General features: G+C 40.8%; 2 protein-coding genes across 2 annotated transcripts; both read left to right on the plus strand.

Annotated features, from left to right (window-relative positions):
- Positions 1-3538: 3538 nt before the first annotated feature.
- MYF6 (myogenic factor 6) lies at positions 3539-5525 on the plus strand. The gene is made up of 3 exons (XM_025402777.1): positions 3539-4273; positions 4565-4655; positions 4890-5525. The coding sequence occupies exons 1-3, from the start codon at positions 3755-3757 to the stop codon at positions 5006-5008; spliced, it is 729 nt and encodes a 242-aa protein (XP_025258562.1). The 5' UTR covers positions 3539-3754; the 3' UTR covers positions 5009-5525.
- A 7515-nt stretch (positions 5526-13040) lies between these two features.
- MYF5 (myogenic factor 5) lies at positions 13041-15786 on the plus strand. The gene is made up of 3 exons (XM_025403240.1): positions 13041-13687; positions 14481-14556; positions 14970-15786. The coding sequence occupies exons 1-3, from the start codon at positions 13187-13189 to the stop codon at positions 15158-15160; spliced, it is 768 nt and encodes a 255-aa protein (XP_025259025.1). The 5' UTR covers positions 13041-13186; the 3' UTR covers positions 15161-15786.
- Positions 15787-18892: the final 3106 nt, after the last annotated feature.

The raw sequence follows: 18892 nt of genomic DNA on the forward strand, positions 1-18892 counted from the left end.
TAATTTAGTGTGAAAAGAAAGCTATGATATGTGTAATGTATATGCTTTTTGATCTCTAATAAAACTGTGGCTAGAAATACATACTTAAGAATGGCTAGAACACAGATTCTGTCTTTCCCCAAAGGTCTCTTCTTTTTCTACCATATACACAACCCTTCCAAAGGCTCATAGCTAAAATTCACTGACGTGGACTAGCCATAATACTTTCCTTCCTACTTCTTTCCACAGAAAAGAATTGGGAGACACTCAGGCTTTTTTTTTTTTTTTCTTTTTTTAGATGATGGGGAAAAAATCATTTGTAAATGAATAAGCATGAAGTAAGAACAACAGGGTGGTAAACTACATGAAAACTTCCCATTCTATCACTAACCTAGTTTCAGATTTTATGATGAATGAAGTCTAGTCCCCTTGGAGTGATTTTATTAATGATAATATCATTATTGCCCTATTATCACTTACTTTTTCCATAGTTTAAAAAATATTTGGACTATTTAAAGCTTGGAGGATTGCAGTTTATATAAACCTGACTTGACCACTTGTCAAGCTCTGTGTCTCCAAGTTCTACTGGGAAGTAATATAATTGCAATTACAGGCATCTCATATTTTGTAAACAGTTTGAGTTCCAAGAGTTCACTAGTTAGAAGTTTGGAATCAGTGCGTATTTTCCCATTGACCTAATCTAATAAAGGATGGTTATTTCCCAAGCTGGCATTTCCTTGTTTTCTCCTCCAGCCTCCTTCCCTCAACCCCCAAAACAACAACAAAAAAGGGGAAAAAAATCTGTTTAAACCAAGGTGAACACTCACACTAATTTTGCTGGTCTGAGGTCTACAGCATGTTGGAAAAGGGGATTTATAATTTAATAAGGAACAATTCAACAGGTGAAGGTTGACTTTATACCTTGCCTAAGAAGTTGCTCTTGATCTGCACCCCAAAGCTTTATGTACTTTAAAAAAAAAAGTAATTCTCTTTCTACATTTCTAAACTGGCTCTTTTTCCAGCGGTGACACATGAATGAAAGAAATAGAAAAAGGAAAAGGCGAACTTTCATATTTTTTAGCAGGTTCATGATGTGCAGGCTCTCTAATATCTACCTGATACCACTTAAAATCAGTGGCGAGTCTAAGAATGGTAATGTCTTAAACATTATTTCTTTATCCAGGCTTCAAAATTGCTTAGTAGTGATATTTTTCTTCTCTCATTTTTCTCTGAACATACTAATTCCAATAATAAAAGTACTTTCAGAGAGGATGCTACATTTTTGAGGTGGGTTTCACGTTTTTGAAAACTTAATTTTTATAGCATCCTGTGAATATGGACATCTTTTGTCATCATACCAATGTTATGAATGAAACATCTGAGGATTTGAGATAGTAGGGTTCATTAAATCCTCACGGGCCCCCAAAGACTATAATCTAGGCCTTCCCCATCCCAATTCCAAGGCTATTTCTCCCATTTGGTCTGTTAATTTAACTCACTTCTTTAGATTCAGACTCCATGAGAAGAGACAATTTTTTTAATGCTTTATTCTTAGCATCCAGGACACTATTTGGCACTTAGTAGGTACCCAATAAATGCTGAATAAAAAAAAATCAGTCATTTTTATCTTAATGATCTTAATGATTTTTATCATAATAATCTTAGTTAACTTTTCAAATTGTCTTCACATTTACAAAAGACAACATAAAGTGTGGTTGAGAGCAAAAGCTAATTTTCTATAATAGATGTTAGATTATACCCTGAGTTGCTGAAACTTTCAATCTGCAGTTTTAATTGCTGACTTGAGCAACCAAGAAACTGGTGAAATAGAAAAAAAAAGGTCACAGAAGAAGTATTGGCCTCTTGTAACTTTCTCTCTGCTTCCTACCATTCCAAAAATCTAAGAATATTTATTAAACTTGATAAGGAATAAAAACAGCCAAAAATATCAAACCTTAACATCCCAGTCTGTGGCTCAATAGAAAGTGTGAAGAATCATCTTCTAGAATAGGCCACTTGATTAATAATTTCTAAATTACCTGACTGTTGATTTCCTGCATTATCTTTACTCTATTCATTTTTTTAAAATAAAGTCATAAAGAACACAACTTATAATCACTACTGCTTGGGGTAGAGCAATAAGATTTTATGTTTCCATGTAGTTTTTCAGGCACTGACTATAAAGACCAAAACCAAGGTTGACTGGCATCCCAAAGGCCAGTTACAGCCAGGAAGTCCTTCCAGAGCTCTAGGAGGAAAGGTGAAAGGAAAGGAAAGAACAGCAAAAGAGACGGAGGGAAGAAAAAAAAAAAAACCTCTCCAACAGCTAGGCTTTATTTCATCCACAGGAATGGGTCTTTGCCCTAACATGGCTTTATACTATAAATGATAACTACGGTTGTTCATCAAGCAGCTATGTGCTACGTGCTTCACATGCATGGTATCATTTGATTAAATCCTCACCAATCCTTACTGTAAGGAGACCACTATCATCTTGAAGACATCAGGATCTAGTACTTACCCATGGATATATACATAGAAATTAACCTTGCTAGGACTTGATAGTTCTTTGGAATCTAGGGCCCCTGCACTTCACCTTCGTATTGTACTGTCTCCCGAAGAACAATACATGTTTTATGGACCATGTGCAAGCTGCAATGTAAAAAATGCTGTTTCCTTGCTCATGCCTTGGTTGCTAACCTTTCTCACTTAAATCCCATCAAACAACTTATTTGGAGTCAATGGATAGTAAGAATGCAAAAGAAAAAATGGTGAGCACACAGTGTTCAGCACTGGAATCATAAAAGAGGCACCTTGGAAGGGGCCACAAGTAAATGTTGAAATATCAAGTAGCTGTGAGTCTTGTTTTCACTAAACCTATTTTTAAGGAGGACTTATTACATGTATTGCAACCCCATCCTCTATCCCACTCCCTACCACATATGTAATACTGCTCCACAAATGGAAGGGTACAGAATTCAAATCCTGATTGCCCCTCTCCCCAAAGGAAAAAAAAAAAAAAAAAAGATAGTCAAGGACAGTCTCTATGGAAGGACCCAGAGAATCATTTCATCCAGTATCATGGGATGTGAGAACCCTTCAGCCACCCCCTCCATTTCCCAAATCATCTTGCAGCCTTAGTAAAAGAGAGGAAAGAGATTTACCTGCTTCTATTGAGGCTGAAGCCTGAAAGTCATGTATAACCTTTGAAGGACTGTAATGGTTTTAATCACAGGAATAGCATCTTTTTGAGAGGCAGGAGAGAGAAAGGAGCTGAAACACTCTGCAAATATTAACCCGGCTATTTTGGAGCAACGGCTATTGCCTTTGAAATCTTTCATCATGGGTCTATACTTAGAATTCAGATGAGCACAGGGGGAGGGGAGTGGGGCAATGTTAATCCCCAGTTGTTTTGAAGTTGTCCTGTAAGCAGGTTAGTATCTAAACTGCCCCAAATGGAAGCGTTCAATGCTTTGTTTAAATTATGTGATTCTCTCTGTGTAACCTGGTCTGCACATAGATGGTCAGAATACTCTGGGAGGTGACACTTCTCAGTTTTCTTTCAAACTAGATGTTCTAGAGAGCACTAGCTGCAATCACATTGGGAGACTGATGCTCCATGACAGCTAAAAGTTGGATTGAGTTTCAGGAGCTACTATATATAAAGCTGGGTCGACTTATGTCACTGCACTAATTAAATGCCATCTGGGTGGTTCCTCTGGGTTTTTGAGTCCATCACCCAGTTCAGATCGAGTCAGAGGCCAAGGAGGAGAACATGATGATGGACCTTTTTGAAACTGGCTCCTATTTTTTCTACTTGGATGGGGAAAATGTTACTCTGCAGCCATTAGAAGTGGCAGAAGGCTCTCCTTTGTATCCAGGGAGTGATGGTACCCTGTCCCCCTGCCAGGACCAAATGCCCCCGGAAGCGGGGAGCGACAGCAGCGGAGAGGAACACGTCCTGGCGCCCCCGGGCCTGCAGCCTCCACACTGCCCCGGCCAGTGTCTGATCTGGGCTTGCAAGACCTGCAAGAGAAAATCTGCCCCCACAGACCGGCGAAAGGCCGCTACCCTGCGCGAAAGGAGGAGGCTAAAGAAAATCAACGAGGCCTTCGAGGCACTGAAGCGGCGGACTGTGGCCAACCCCAACCAGAGGCTGCCCAAGGTGGAGATTCTGCGGAGTGCCATCAGCTATATTGAGCGGCTGCAGGACCTGCTGCACAGGCTGGATCAGCAGGAGAAAATGCAGGAGCTGGGGGTGGACCCCTTCAGCTACAGACCCAAGCAAGAAAACGTAAGCCTAGATGCTGCCGGGGCAGGGAAATGCAAAGGCTAATTAAACGCCTTCCTCGGGGCCTTAACCTCCAGCTGCTTGGTCTTTTTTCCCTTCCCCCTTTCTCGCCCGCCCCTCCCGCTCCGTCTCTAATGAACCCCCAGTGGCCCAAGAAGACCGGGTGCTTGCAATAGGCAGGAAATGCGTACCCCGCCCGAGGAAGCAGGAAAGCCGCTCCCCCCACCCACCCAACCCCACCCCCGGAACCGATGTTTCTTTCCTAATCTGCTGCTGCTTTGGTTTTCCCTCCAGCTTGAGGGTGCGGATTTCCTGCGCACCTGCAGCTCCCAGTGGCCAAGTGTTTCCGATCATTCCAGGGGGCTCCTGATAACTGCTAAAGAAGGTAAAGTAAAAGAAAGGGCTCTGGGCCGCACCAGAGAAAATCCGGGAGGTGGATAGGATGCTCGGGCCGAGAGGGCTCGAAGCGACAGCAGGGACGCACCCTGCGAAAAGGGCGCTCTTTGCTCACAGGGACCAGGCCTTTCTGCGCCGCCAAAGCGGCCTCGCGCGGGCGCGCGGAGCTGCTTCGTTTTCCTTCTTTGGGTGCTATGTTTGTGTGTGTGTGTTTTGCACTTAGGAGGAGCAAGTATTGATTCGTCAGCCTCGAGTAGCCTTCGATGCCTTTCTTCCATCGTGGACAGTATTTCCTCGGAGGAACGCAAACTCCCCTGCGTGGAGGAGGTGGTGGAGAAGTAACTGGACCGGCGCTTGAGACCTTCTCCACGCAGCAGGAAGATCCCACCAACGCTTCCTGGCCTAATCCTTTAGACTGGGTCACATTATATTAACATTTAGGAACCTAGACCGAAAAGTTGGTGAAAGAGAAGGAGACACATTCACAAAGAAACATTGCGAAAACTGTTGTCAGGCTCAAATGAAAAAGCCTTTCGGCCTTGGGCTTTTATTTTATTTTATTTTTTTGGAACCTCGAGTGGCTTAGGTCTAGCCTCCTTATTTTGTTTTTGTTTGGTTGATTTTATAATATATTAACTTTTATTACGGTGATCCTTTTGTGCCATGTTCAAAAGAAGTTCATTCCTGTCTAAAGTGGGAACGTTGCATTTAATGTTAGGGGTATTTAATGTTTTTTTGTAAATAGTTTAGCACTTTCATTTTTTATGTAAACCTAAAATATATTTTAAATGTGGAATGATGTATATAAAATGTGCGAGGATCCTGGTATTGTAATATTAAAAAGAAGTTTCTATATGAACAAAGTTGGTCCTAGTTTGATGGAACTGGAAAAATATGTTTGGAGGCATGTATACAAAAATAAAGAGGAGCCATATTTTAATTTAGACACCACACAAGCCCATTTATTTGGGTGTTTTCTTACAGGCCAATTGAAAGGGAGGAAATTTGGCTTTCCTTAGTCTGAATTAAACTGGATACTTTTCTATCTGTCGTAGACCTCACACTTGTCATTGGAAGTGAATAGTGCCCAAAAGAAAATGTCATTTTCCTTTTGTCAGCATCTTTTTCCGTCTGTTTTTACACTCCTATACCTGGAGAACTGGGTGAGATTTACTTACCCAAAGTTAACAATGGAATTCTCAATCTAGGAAAATATGGTTGCAAGAAATTACCACACCAAAACTGTGCTCATTTCCCGAAAAGATCTTCAGCGGATTGACCCCCAAATTGCCGTCCCTCTTATCCTTCCCAGGTCGCTCTTGTCCTGAAGTGTGGCTCTGGAGTTCCCGGGGCTGCACTGGTCTCAGGGCCGGATCTCGGGGCCCCCTCCCCAGTTTTCTTGAACTAGATTGGTCCCTAGCAGACTGGAATATCCTCAAGGCCTCGTTTGGCTTGAGTTTGTTTTCCACACACAAAAGATAAAAGAAATGGGCAATCTGTCTCTGGAGGTGGGGTGGGCTGCTTTGAAGGGAGGGCTGCTTAGAGTGAGGGAAGGTTTCAATGGTTGAGGACAAAAGACAACAACAACACACATGCAACCTCTTAGCCGGGCCAAACAGCAAAGCCCCAGAGAGGCTAGAAGCCCCAGGAGCTCCTCACCATGCGGATTTTACAACGTGTGCCAGGTTTGTTTATCCTGTAACCTTAGGAAGAAACGACCACCAAGAAACACAGTGGGAAGTGAGGCAGAGGAGAGGAGGAAGCCATTTCTTTTGAATTGCAACTTCTCTCTTAGATTCTGTAGGTGGCACCTTCACTCCCTTCCCCTACCCCTGAACTTCTACCTTTCCTCCTCCCCCCGAACAGCTAGTCATCAGTTAGCAGATGTGAAAATCAAATCGGATTCAGTATTTCCCAGCCCACCGTTTCCTTCCTAACCCTCCAGAGGCTGGACCTTCTTGTTGCGCAGATAGCACCACAGACAGCGCCCCCTGCAGGTACAGAGCTGTATCTTGCCCCTTTTTCCTCTCAGAAAGGAAGGCCTCTTCCTGGGGATAATAATAGTCACTGTGTTTTCTGAGTATATGGGAAATTCAGATTTCTTCTAATATACATTTGAAATGCAGAAAGGTTCATAGTGGAAGCTGACATTGACATACAATCTCTTTCAAAGTTTTGGGAGAGGCAGGTGGGAGATTTAGCAGATGCAAACTGCTGAGCCTGTGTGGGGTTGACTACCTAGATGGAATCCAGGCTGCCACTGTCTAGGCCTAGTCGCTGCTCATTCTTAGTCCCGTTTCCTCCTGAGGTTGTGAAGATTCACTGAGATAACACATGTGAAGTGCTTAGCCAAAATGGCACAAAATAAACGCTAGATGCCAGCTCTCTTCTTCATTAGTCAATTCAAAGACCCTTTTCTTCCACCAAAAGCCATAGTTTCTTCAGCCTTTCTTTGCTCTGACTGGGGAAAGTATTTACAACAATGAGAACAAAAGCAACATAAATGAGCCATTCTTATTATTTAAATATTAACTCATAATCCTACAACAGATGAGAGAGGTACTGCTATTACTTTTACTTTAAGGAACATCCATGGAACAGAGTTTCCTGCGCTTGGTTAAGTACTGCATAGAGCCAGGATTCAGAGCCAGTCAATTATCAATGGATTCAAGCCTGTGTTCTTAACCATCATGTTCTGTGAAAGAGATGCTTTGGCACATTGGCAATTTCTTTCCTCCTTTTTTTTTTTTTTCTGTTTAAGGGGTGATGTGTCCCCTGTTGCCCAGGCTTGAACGCCTGGGTTCAAGTGATCCTCCAGCCTCAGCCTTTCAGGTAGCTGGGACTACAGGCCCATTCCACTGGGCCCAGCTTGCCTTGGAAAATTAATAAGCAACATCTTACGGTCTGGGGAAAAATATGGCTCTCCTTGACATTTGTTTTCCAAAAGCTCTTTCTCAAGAGTGGCTAGCTGGTGAACTCCAAATTAGAGCAGTAATTTAAAAAGTACGTGGTAAAGCATTTCAAATTATCCAACCAAAACATGTGTGAATATGTCTGGGTAGTGTCTATGCCCATTAATTATGCTTATTATATACCCATCATTTTCTCCCTGAGAATCAATAGGGTTTTTCCCTAAATTGTATATATGTGCACTTCAGTTTTTAAAATTCAAATTTATTATGCAACACAAATAAAATAATGTAACTGATTAAGTGAACTCATTTAATTTATAATTTAGCATATACTTATAGTAAGATCTGTGTTATAAATGGCTCTACAGCAGAATGCTTTTATTAATTCATGGACTTTACTTGTTGATGGATTTTATTCAGTCTTTGCAAGCCAAATCCTTTCTATCTCTCTTAGCTGGGTAACTTGAGAAATTGTTTGGAATAAGTTTGCCTATAGAAGTCTCTTCATTAAATAGAGCAAATATTTCCCAAAGACTTCATGTGACCTCCACTGCTACAGATGACATGTTAGGCTTTCCAATGAAATCCTTGGTGTGTTTGCAATTAAAATGTTTTTGTTTGATATTAATGATGATAATCTTTACCGAGGCCAAAGCCAAAATAAACAGGGCTGTGGAAGCAGAAAATCAAGACATAATAACTTGGTAAAGATAAGCAATTTGGGATTAAATTCAAGCCTCTTTCCAGAGGCAGGTATAAAGCTATCAAGTACAAAATAATGAGCGATTTTCTTTATTATATTACTACAGAAATAATTTGCAGAAAATCAAATGTCGGCTTTCATACTAATTTTAATACCTGAATCACTGAATTCCAAGCCTGAACACTGGAAATCCCCTTATGTCTAACAGTCTTATTTATTTTTCTCCAAACTATTGCGTATGTTTTGGGGGTGGAGGGAATGCTGGAATTTACGGTTCACAACTACTTCTGAAACTAGCAGAGAAATCTTGGGATGCTGAAAGTGACCTCTATCCTTAGTAAGACGTTTTTGTTTTTGTTTTTGTTTTTTACCAAAGTTAGTTTACCCAGTTGTTTTTATCTTCTAGTAATATTTTATCCCATTTCATCATTTCAAATCGCTCTCCCACAACACCATAGCTGAAATTTTTTTTAACATTTTTGTTTAAACTTTGAATATCTAATTGCCAAATCCAATGCACTGATAAATTATCAATAACATAGTATTTTCTCAAAGAGCCAAACCACCAAGCTATTTCTCTGACAGGCCCCTCCAGTCACTCTCTTAAACTATTAAACTTATAAAAGATGATCCTCCATCGTAGACGTTTCACTCTGAAAAAAGCAAATTTTTTGCAAGCCTAGTTCAGAGTCACTCTGAAATGGAATGGCTATGCCATGTGCTGCAACAAAGGTAACGCTGTAAGAACTGGCTACTTTCTGTACTCTCAAGGCTGCTAAATGTCCTTACTTAGGCCTTTGATCTCTCCTGGAAGTCCTCTAATTCAAGCAGAGGCCAATGTCTTCCTCAGCTGTCTTCACAAATTCTTCCAGCAGCTCTGGCAGGTACTAATGTGTTTACTTAGGTGTGCCTGATTCCCAGAGCTAATAGCAGTTTACAATTGTTTAGCACATTGTGAAGTCATCTATAATACAAAAAAATATCAAGAACAATTCCCTTAGTACAGGAGTTGATAAGGATCTGCAGGTAGGGGCAGAAGTGAAATGGAACGGATGTATCCTTCTATATGTATTTGTTTTCTCCCTCTAAGAAAAGCATAGAGAATTTTCAATAATGCAGAAAGCCTAGGGTGGGCAAAATTTACTAGAAGAGGAAGGTATGAGAATCATTTTGCTGGTGTGGTCTGTCCATCACTATTAATGTGTTGCCAAAATGCTTAAACTAACACAGATTTCACTTAAAAAAAGAGAAAAAAGTTGATGTTACTTAAAGGTCATTGCAATTAGAACCTGGCTATAATTCTAAATTGTAAGAAAATCAAATGTATTTATTTTTTTCAGAATATAAAATGAAAAAAAAATCTACTTCACCAGAGCCTTTGTGGGTATCCATTTATAGCACCAGAGGTGACTGGGTTTTCTTCCCCTCATCTACCCACTGTTAGACTTTCCTAGCAGACAGTGTTGGAGTGTCTTTTCTAACAACCTGCTTACATATGAAATACATGTGCGTTTTCTGCGCATGCAAGAAATTCAATTCTCTGCAGAAATAGTGGAAAACTTATTTTGATTCTTTGTGTAAGGAGCAAAAGCCAATCTAGTCCCATTTTGAGTACAAAAGGGTGCCCTGAGTAGATCTTTTTAGAGCCATTTTTAAAAGTTTTTACATGCTTCCCTGGCCAACGCATTTAAAAAAAAAAAAAAATGTTTTTCTCTATGTTGCTCACCCAGTTCTTTATTTTTCCCCTTCCAGGTCTCCCCTGAGAAAAGAGCAGGGCGACCGCTCCTGAATCGGGACGCCTTGGCCATCTTTGTGGTGCTGATTGCCTACCTTCTTAGCATATTGCTTCTCTCTCTCTCTCTCTCTCTCTCTCTCTCTCTCTCTCTCTCTTCTCTCGCCCCTGACAGCGTTTTAAAAGTTTTGTCTTATTTCTTTTTACTTCGGTGCTCTGAGATCCTATTTTCAGCACTTGCGTCCCAAGGGCTCTCAACTCCGGACCCTGTTCTCCTGCTAGCAAGTCCCATTAAGCCGCCGGGCGCTTGTGTTTTCTCGGCTTCTTTAGTTCCAGTTGCTCGCGGCACTCTGGTAACTTTGTTTTGAGATCACCTTACCAAAGACAGCTTTAACCTCTGAGAACTGCCCTTACTGACAGAGGGTCCTGAGTGACAGCGTCTTCCCAGGCACGGGAACCAGGGAAAGATGTTGAGTAACCAGCTTTTGTAAGTTTATGCTCTGGAGCGCTAAGGAAGCGCACGGAGCCTAAATTAATTGAAGAAGAAAACGAACAAAATCACCTCTAGGAGTAGGAGCTGTGATGACAGGATGCCTAGTTTCCAATCTTGTGTGACCTTGGGGCAAATAACCTAGTACCTGGAGCTCTGGTTTACTTTCTTTCTACAATGGGTCCAATAATAGCTCCCACAGGGTGGTTTGGAGTATTAATTGTTAGGTTAATCTATGGAAAGGGTTGAGAACAGTGCGCGGCAAATAGAAAATTCTCAATAATTGTTAGTTAAAAATATTTCACGCTGAGGGGCTTGAGTACAAATCACAGTAAGTGCTTTCAGAAATTAGCTGAACGATGAGCAGAAGCGTAACCTCTAACTTTCACTCAGACTTTGAAGACCAAGTTTATTTGTGTCCAAATCACAAGTCTGAGCTCATTTGTGGACTCCACAGCCAAAAATAAATAAATAAATAAAACAGTGGTCATATGGCTGCTGATAGAAACTGTGGGACTTGGCTGAGAATTCCTGGGGGAGGATATCTACCCACTATTGTATTTCAGAGGTAGCAATGTGCTTTGTATTTGCTGTGCATTTGAATGTTTCCACCAGCGTGGATGGCATCTTAGATTCCACCTGGGTTCTTCTTGAACTTGCCTCTTTTTATCTGGCGTAGCCCTGGATACCGTATTCATTTCAAAGGCATAGACTTGTTAATAGCCCTAAAAAAGGTGCAGATGGATTTCCCACTGGTCAGATGATTAAGCAGCCCATTGGTGTGAGAGGGAGCCTGATTTTCAGGAGAGATCTTTGTCTTAGAAATGACAGGACAGAAGAGAGGAGACAGCAATGATGTGGCTAGCAAACCTTAGTGACTGACAGTGTCACTCTCCTACTTCTGGTTTTCAAGGTCTTCACTTTAGAGAGAAGATCTCACCCTGAAAAGGTTGATACTTCTCTGGCCCCTAAAGATGCTGGATGAACCAGGTTGCTTTAAGAAAATAATTCTGAAAAAAAAAAAAGTACAAAGTTCCATTCACTGAAAGAAATAGTGATGATAATAATAATAACAATATTAGGAAGGAAGACTCCCTCCTCTTCCCAATAACTTTGGAGCCACAATATTTATTGAACTGGGTGACCCTAGGTTGAGTTGAGAACACTCTGGCTTCTTTTAACTGGGCCACAAGACCTAGTCCAAAACCCCAGACTAATTGTGTAGACCTTAAGTAATTGCTTTTCCTAAATATAAACAGCGCCTCCCAACCCAAGTAACCTGAAAGTGGATTAAGGGTGGAGGAGGATTGGTAAAAGCTGAGTAATAGATTCATTCTCACTTAAATGACAACCCTCCCCTCTTGCCTTCTATCCATCGAAGTTCCAAAGACCCTGCTGTGATTGCTTTTCTGGAAGGCTTTTGTCACTGAAGTGTGTGAAGTTACTCCTGGTTTGAGGAGTTGGAAATTTTACACGAGTCAAGGATTGCAGTGGCAGCAGCTGGGACGCATCTGTAACGGTGTTAGTTTGCCTGAAAGCAGAAAATTAGCAACCCCAAAGCCCAGCTTGGCTGTTTAGTCTGTAGAAATGACAGGGCGGAGCAGAAAGAGAGGCAGAAAGGAGACTCGCCCCCTGGAAAGGGAGTTTGCCATCGAAAACTGGGCTTCTATTGGAAATCTCAGAGACACTTTCAATGCAGGTCTTTGGCCTGCTCAGGATCTAGGGAGCGCCTGGCACAAAGGAGAAGGTGCTCAACAAATACTGTGCAGAAGGGCAAAAGGAAGGAAGAAAGGACGGGAGAAATGTTCCTGGTCACCTGGCCCTCCTGTGCCCCACCTCCTTTTAGATGAGCAGACATACAGGGAGAACTCAGAGCAAGCCCCCTCATGGGAAAAGAAACCTCCCTCCCTACCCTCGATAAGGTAGAGCCTAGAATAAATGACAATCAGAGCAAAATTTTACTCATCTGAAGCTATACAAAATAGACTTTAAAAGGCAAACCCTATATTCACTCCAAGTTTGAAAATGCCACTTCAAGTTTTTAGCAACCATTATTCAATCCAATGGCTGGAAAAAATTTTCGAGATAATCGAAGTTCATGAAAAAGAGAAACAAACACCTCCAAATCAGGTGATTCCTCATGCCTAGGACTGGGAGGGCAGGTCAGCTCTTGGTGCCAGTGAAAGGGATTTCTATTTATTGTCACTATTTAAAAATATGTGTGCAATTGCAAAAAGTTGGACTGCCTTCGTTACTTTTGTGTGGAACACTCCTTAAGTAATCCCTTGTTTTAGCTTATCTAGAGAGTGCAAATGAGCAGGTTGGGGACCCACTCCCGCCCCAGCAGAAATGCAGTAAAACCATTAGAGTCAAAAGGGGCAGTACACAGCGGATTGTCTCTAGAGCAAAGGCGGAGGTTTGTCCAGACAGCCCCTGCGGGGGTTGCGGTGGGATATGCTAATAGTGTCTGGCCACTGGGGCCGGCCTCCCTCCCGAAAGAATATATAAAGAACCCCAACCCCAGCTTGTCGACCCAGGCCAACAGGCGTCTGCCCTTGTTAATTACCGGAGCCAGAGACCAGGGAGCTCCGCTCGGGATTCGCCCGTCGGCAGAGGCGCCAGGCTCGCGTTTCTCCCTATCCCTCTCGCTGCCGTCCAGGTGCACCGCCTGCCTCTCTGCAGGATGGATGTGATGGATGGCTGCCAGTTCTCACCTTCTGAGTACTTCTACGACGGCTCCTGCATCCCGTCCCCCGAGGGTGAATTTGGGGACGAGTTTGTGCCGCGAGTGGCTGCCTTCGGAGCGCACAAAGCAGAGCTGCAGGGCTCAGACGAGGACGAGCACGTGCGAGCGCCTACCGGCCACCACCAGGCTGGTCACTGCCTCATGTGGGCCTGCAAAGCCTGCAAGAGGAAGTCCACCACCATGGATAGGCGGAAGGCAGCCACCATGCGCGAGAGGAGGCGCCTGAAGAAGGTCAACCAGGCTTTCGAAACCCTCAAGAGGTGCACCACGACCAACCCCAACCAGAGGCTGCCCAAGGTGGAGATCCTCAGGAATGCCATCCGCTACATCGAGAGCCTACAGGAGTTGCTGAGAGAGCAGGTGGAGAACTACTATAGCCTGCCGGGACAGAGCTGCTCAGAGCCCACCAGCCCTACCTCCAACTGCTCTGATGGCATGGTAAGCAATAGATCTGGTACTTAGCTAGGCTACCCTAATCTTTTCTGAAGTCCTTACACCTCATTTAACCAGGTGTAGCGGGGAGAGGGGGTGGAGGCAGATGATGAGTTGCTTTAAAATAAGAGAGGGGTCCACATTTAGAAAGACTCCCCAAACCGCTGCTGAACAAGATTTTAGTTTGACTTTCTAGCAGGTTCTAGGTGTACACTGTAATCGAGGGTTGACAAGGGAGATAGGTGGCTGTGAATGATCACTCACATGTTTTCTCCATTCCTGAATTTATTTTCAAAATATGCCATCTGTGGATCATGCGCTACACTAATATCTAAAGGCACCGTTTATAACTTAATGAGGAAATGGAAAGAAATACCCACATGACCCCAGTTCCTGCTCCAATGAGGCCTGGCTGAAAGATGTTGATGCATTCTTTGTAGAGGGCGTTTGCTCCAAGGCTGCCAGGTTTTAATGTGTTTTTGTCCTGGGAAAGTGTTCTTTCCCTGAATTAGTGTGGCTTTCTTCTACCCCAATCCATTTTGCATGGTTAACCCAATGCACATTGCTGCTGAATTCCACCCCCTCTTCCCTTTGCTGCTGCCCTCCTCTTCTTCAAGCACAGAGATTGACCTCAGTGCCCTGGGAATTTGGAGAGGGCTAGCTCTTCCTAAATCAAGGCAGTGAAGGTGATTGACAGTGTTCGGTTACAGAGCTGGTGGGCAAGCACAGCCTCACCGTTGGTCAGAACATCTTTTGCCAAGACCTGAAAACAAACTTTGTTGTGTGTCTTGTATTATAGCCCGAATGTAACAGTCCTGTCTGGTCCAGAAAGAGCAGCACTTTTGACAGCATCTACTGTTCTGATGTATCAAATGGTAAGAATTGATAACTTCACAGGAGTTTAAAGACTGGTTCAATCTGACAATTCAGCCTATAAAATTCTGTTCTTCCTGACAGTACTGGGGAAGGGAATGGAAGTGATGGTTCTTACAGGGAGGCTTTGGCAAAGCAAAATAAACACATCTTCTGCTCCAAATCCCCCTAGCAGACACACACACACACATGCACACACACTGTCGCTTGAAATATTATCAGGGGGTTTCTCCACTCCACACCTCTACCCCTCAGGAATTGCCAGATATTTGCTGCAAATTTCTATGTTAGGGTTTCTGTGACCACCTGACCTCTGGGTGTCAGAGGAGCTGACCCACAATTTAAGAAGCAACATAAGCAAGTCTGTCTATCTTGGGCTAGTTATTTTTTAATGCTTTTCTCCTTGTATCCTTAGTATATGCCACAGATAAAAACTCCTTATCCAGCTTGGATTGCTTATCCAACATAGTGGACCGGATCACCTCCTCAGAGCAACCTGGGTTGCCTCTCCGGGATCCGGCGTCTCTCTCTCAAGTTGCCAGCACCGATTCACAGCCTGCAACTCCAGGGGCTTCTAGTTCCAGGCTTATCTATCATGTGCTATGAACTAATTTTCTGGTCTATATCACTTCTTCCAGGAGGGCCTAATACACAGAAAGAAGAAGGCTTCAAAAAGTCCCAAACCAAGACAACATGTATATAAAGATTTCTTTTCAGTTGTAAATTTGTAAAGCTCACCTTGCCACTTTATAAGAAAGTGTATTTAACTAAAAAGTCATCATTGCAAATAATACTTTCTTATTCTTTATTCTTCTTTGCTTTAGGTATTAACACATAGTTCCAATAATAGTATTTCTGATAGGGGGCAATTCATTGAGGGTAGCTTGTTGCAATGCTATATATATACACATGTATATGTGTATATATATATGTAATATTGCTCATCAAACTATCTCTGGTGTTTAGAGCTTTATTTTTTTCTTTAAAACATTAAAACAGCTGAGAATCAGTTAAATGGAATTTTAAATATATTTAACTATTTCTTTTCTCTTTAATCCTTTAGTTATATTGTATTAAATAAAAATATAACAATACTGCCTAATGTATATATTTTGATCTTTTCTTGTAAGAAATGTATCTTTTAAATGTAAGCACAAAATAGTACTTTGTGGATAATTTCAAGATATAAGAAATTTTGGAAATTCCACCATAAATAAAATTTTTTACTACAAGAAATATTTTGGCTCATGATCTTTTAAAAGAACACTCCTAATGGAATTACTATTCATTGACATGAAATCTTTACGTGTGGGCTGAAAATTCTTAAACAGTTGGCTTTTCAGATAAATCTGAATATTTATCATTTTCATTAACCCAGTTTAGGTCCTGTTGATGTCACAAATGAAAATATCATATTTTCTTTTAAATATATTTCAAGTGAGCCTGCTAAATGAAACTTTTCCTTTATCTTAGAACTGCACCATATACTATCAAATCATTTGTGTGTGAAGGGAAGATAGAGGTTATTCAGGACAATAACACATGCTTTTTTAAAAAAGACTATACAACATTACATCATCTTAATACCTATAGTACAATAGAAGGCGTGAGTTAAGTCATATTTACTTTTTCTACCTGCCTGAAAATATCTTGATAATATACACTAATATTGTCAATAAAATATTTAAAGGTATTGGGTTGATTTATATCGCCAGAGTGCCAACATAAGAAAACTTACACAAATTATACTGAAGTGAGACAGAGTTGAGTTGTCTTCCTCCTTTTTACAGCCTTTTAAATTTTATTGTATTAATCATATCATGTATGCGTGTGTGTGCATGTGTGTATGTAAAACAGACGTATCTCGTATTCATCACCCTAAATCTCCTCTAGAAAGAACTGGTATGAAAAAATTGAACAATTAAGTGGAAAATTAGGTTGAGACAATGATTGGGATAATTCTCACAGGTTTATCATTGAGAGAGATTTTAAAAAGAGATCCTTAAAGTATCTCAAGTAGTTGTTCGCAGAGAACAAATATTGATAACTGTTTAATCCTCTTATATGTACGTTAGTTTAAAATTCCTAAGGATTTGTGGTTACATATATTAATTTTTAAAAAGCATGTAGACTCTTTACTAGAGCTTGGCAATGCCACTGTTCTCAGGAAGCTTTCTCTTTCTCTCTGATGTGATTTGCTCATGCTTATGCAGTCATGAAGCTTAAAGGAATGGGAATCATTCCATAAGGGAGGGATAAGGGCTGAGTTAAAAAATATAATGGCCACTGTCACTCTGTTAGCATCATGGCCTGACAGGGGACACTGACTTTTAGCACACAGATATAAGTCTTTACTCATGATTTGAGAGTGTGAGGATTTTACATGAAGAGAATTCAAGAGGGCATGATAGAGATTTGTGTATATTTCCAACATAAGTCTGGGTTATTCACTTTTGTTAGAAACTGTGCTAGGTATATTTTCTCCTTTTGATACTTCTACGGAGACACTGGAGATGTGTTGTGTTTAATAGAATCAGACAGGAAAAAAATTCAAATATTGGTTTAGTTTTTTAAACTTCAATTTTTAAGCACATTACCATATTTTGTTTCATTTAATATAATTAAGCAGAAATATGAAATTTTGGGTTCAAGTGAATGAAAATTAAACTTTTTCATATCAAATCTCAATGGCTTTAAAACTTTGCAAGCATACCTAATTCTCAATGAATATGATAATGATAATTCAAAGTAGTTAGAACCTTTTTGGTGGTCTGGATGTAATACAAAAGGGTGCTCAATGTACGATTTAAAACAATATTCTCCATTCCATGTTACTGAGTTAATCTCATTTTCAATGTACTAACATTGAGGACTGACGTCTGCCCAGCACAACAGAGCATTTGCAGTCATGCAGACTTCTTTTTAGACAAGGGACCTTTGGAAATTGGTTTTCCAGTGGTTCAGATCCAGAAAAGTCTTCTTTTCTTTTAAAAAGTAGGGAGAAAAAAGAAATGGAACTCACAAAAGATTGAAGTAAGGATAGAATTTTGTCATCTGTAAATCTCCTGCAGTGAACAGTTGGGTTTCTGAGTTTGTATTAGCCCACTTCACCTCAGCTGGTGGAAAACATGCAACAAACCAAGTCGGATTTCTAAGAGCAACTAGGACAATGTTCCCTTCCCCATCTGCAAGCATACAGGGAAGAGGTTTTCAGAAAGTGAGAGTCAAAAGAGTCTTCTTTCCTCTCATGGCTGCAAAATACATGTTTCCTGAGTTATATATGAAAACCGCATCCAGGGAAGTTACAGAAATTTGTATGTGCTATGTGGATGCAAGTTGTTATATATACCCAGATGTGGTGTCTCAATTGTCCTTATTTTCTTCTCCTTTGAAAGATGCAAGTTAGATAAAATTAGCCATATTATACCCATAAATTCCCCTTTAAGATGGCATTCTTAGGAATACTTAATCTGAGAGTGGTATTTCCTGAAATTCTCTCTTTGGGGTTATAACAGTTACTAGATTAAACTGGTCATTTAATTCTCTGACTTGCAGAAGTGGTATTTCTGGAAATGATATTACAGTATGGCTATTTGTAACTTCAGAAAAACCCTGCTTGAATGGCAAAGTACTCCTGAAAATATCACCACTGAATGTTCCTACATTGTCACAAAAAGCACAGGATATCACATTTATTTCTTTTAAGAATTTTAATTGTATATATTTTAGTTGACTAGTGAGTTGGTTTATGATAAAAATTATAAATAGTGAACGCTAAAATTACTGTAAGGTCAAAATATTATAAAAATAATCCTCTGTAAAGGGGAAAATAGCCAAATCTTATCTCTACTTACGTTACAAATTCACTTCATTACAGATTAATCAGAAAATAGTGATACAACAGCAACTGGTAAATATTGAGTGCTGTGCTTATCATTATGCAAATAAGAAAACTAAGGTTTAAGGAGTTTAATAATTGGCCCAAGACATAGCTGATTATCTGGGCTTCTTTACAACACATGTTCCAGGAGGCTCAGGCAAAAGTTAGAAGTCTTCTTATGATGTAGCACTGGAAGTGACAGAACATTTTTCCTACTACATTCTTCTGGTCAAGCAAGTTACTAAGACCAGCCCAGAACCCAAAAGAAGCAAATTAAACTCTATTTTTCAAGGAAGGAAATAGTAGTAAATTTGCATACATAGTTAATACTACCACGATGACTAGTATACACTTGCTGTCTCTATTTCCTCACCTTTTATCCATTTCATTGACTGTAATCAGGCTTCTGCCTTTATGACTGTCCATGATCACTGATAACCTTCAAACCAGTGGACTGT

This window comes from Theropithecus gelada, chromosome 11 (assembly GCF_003255815.1).
Source record: "Theropithecus gelada isolate Dixy chromosome 11, Tgel_1.0, whole genome shotgun sequence".
Lineage (NCBI taxonomy): Eukaryota > Metazoa > Chordata > Mammalia > Primates > Cercopithecidae > Theropithecus > Theropithecus gelada.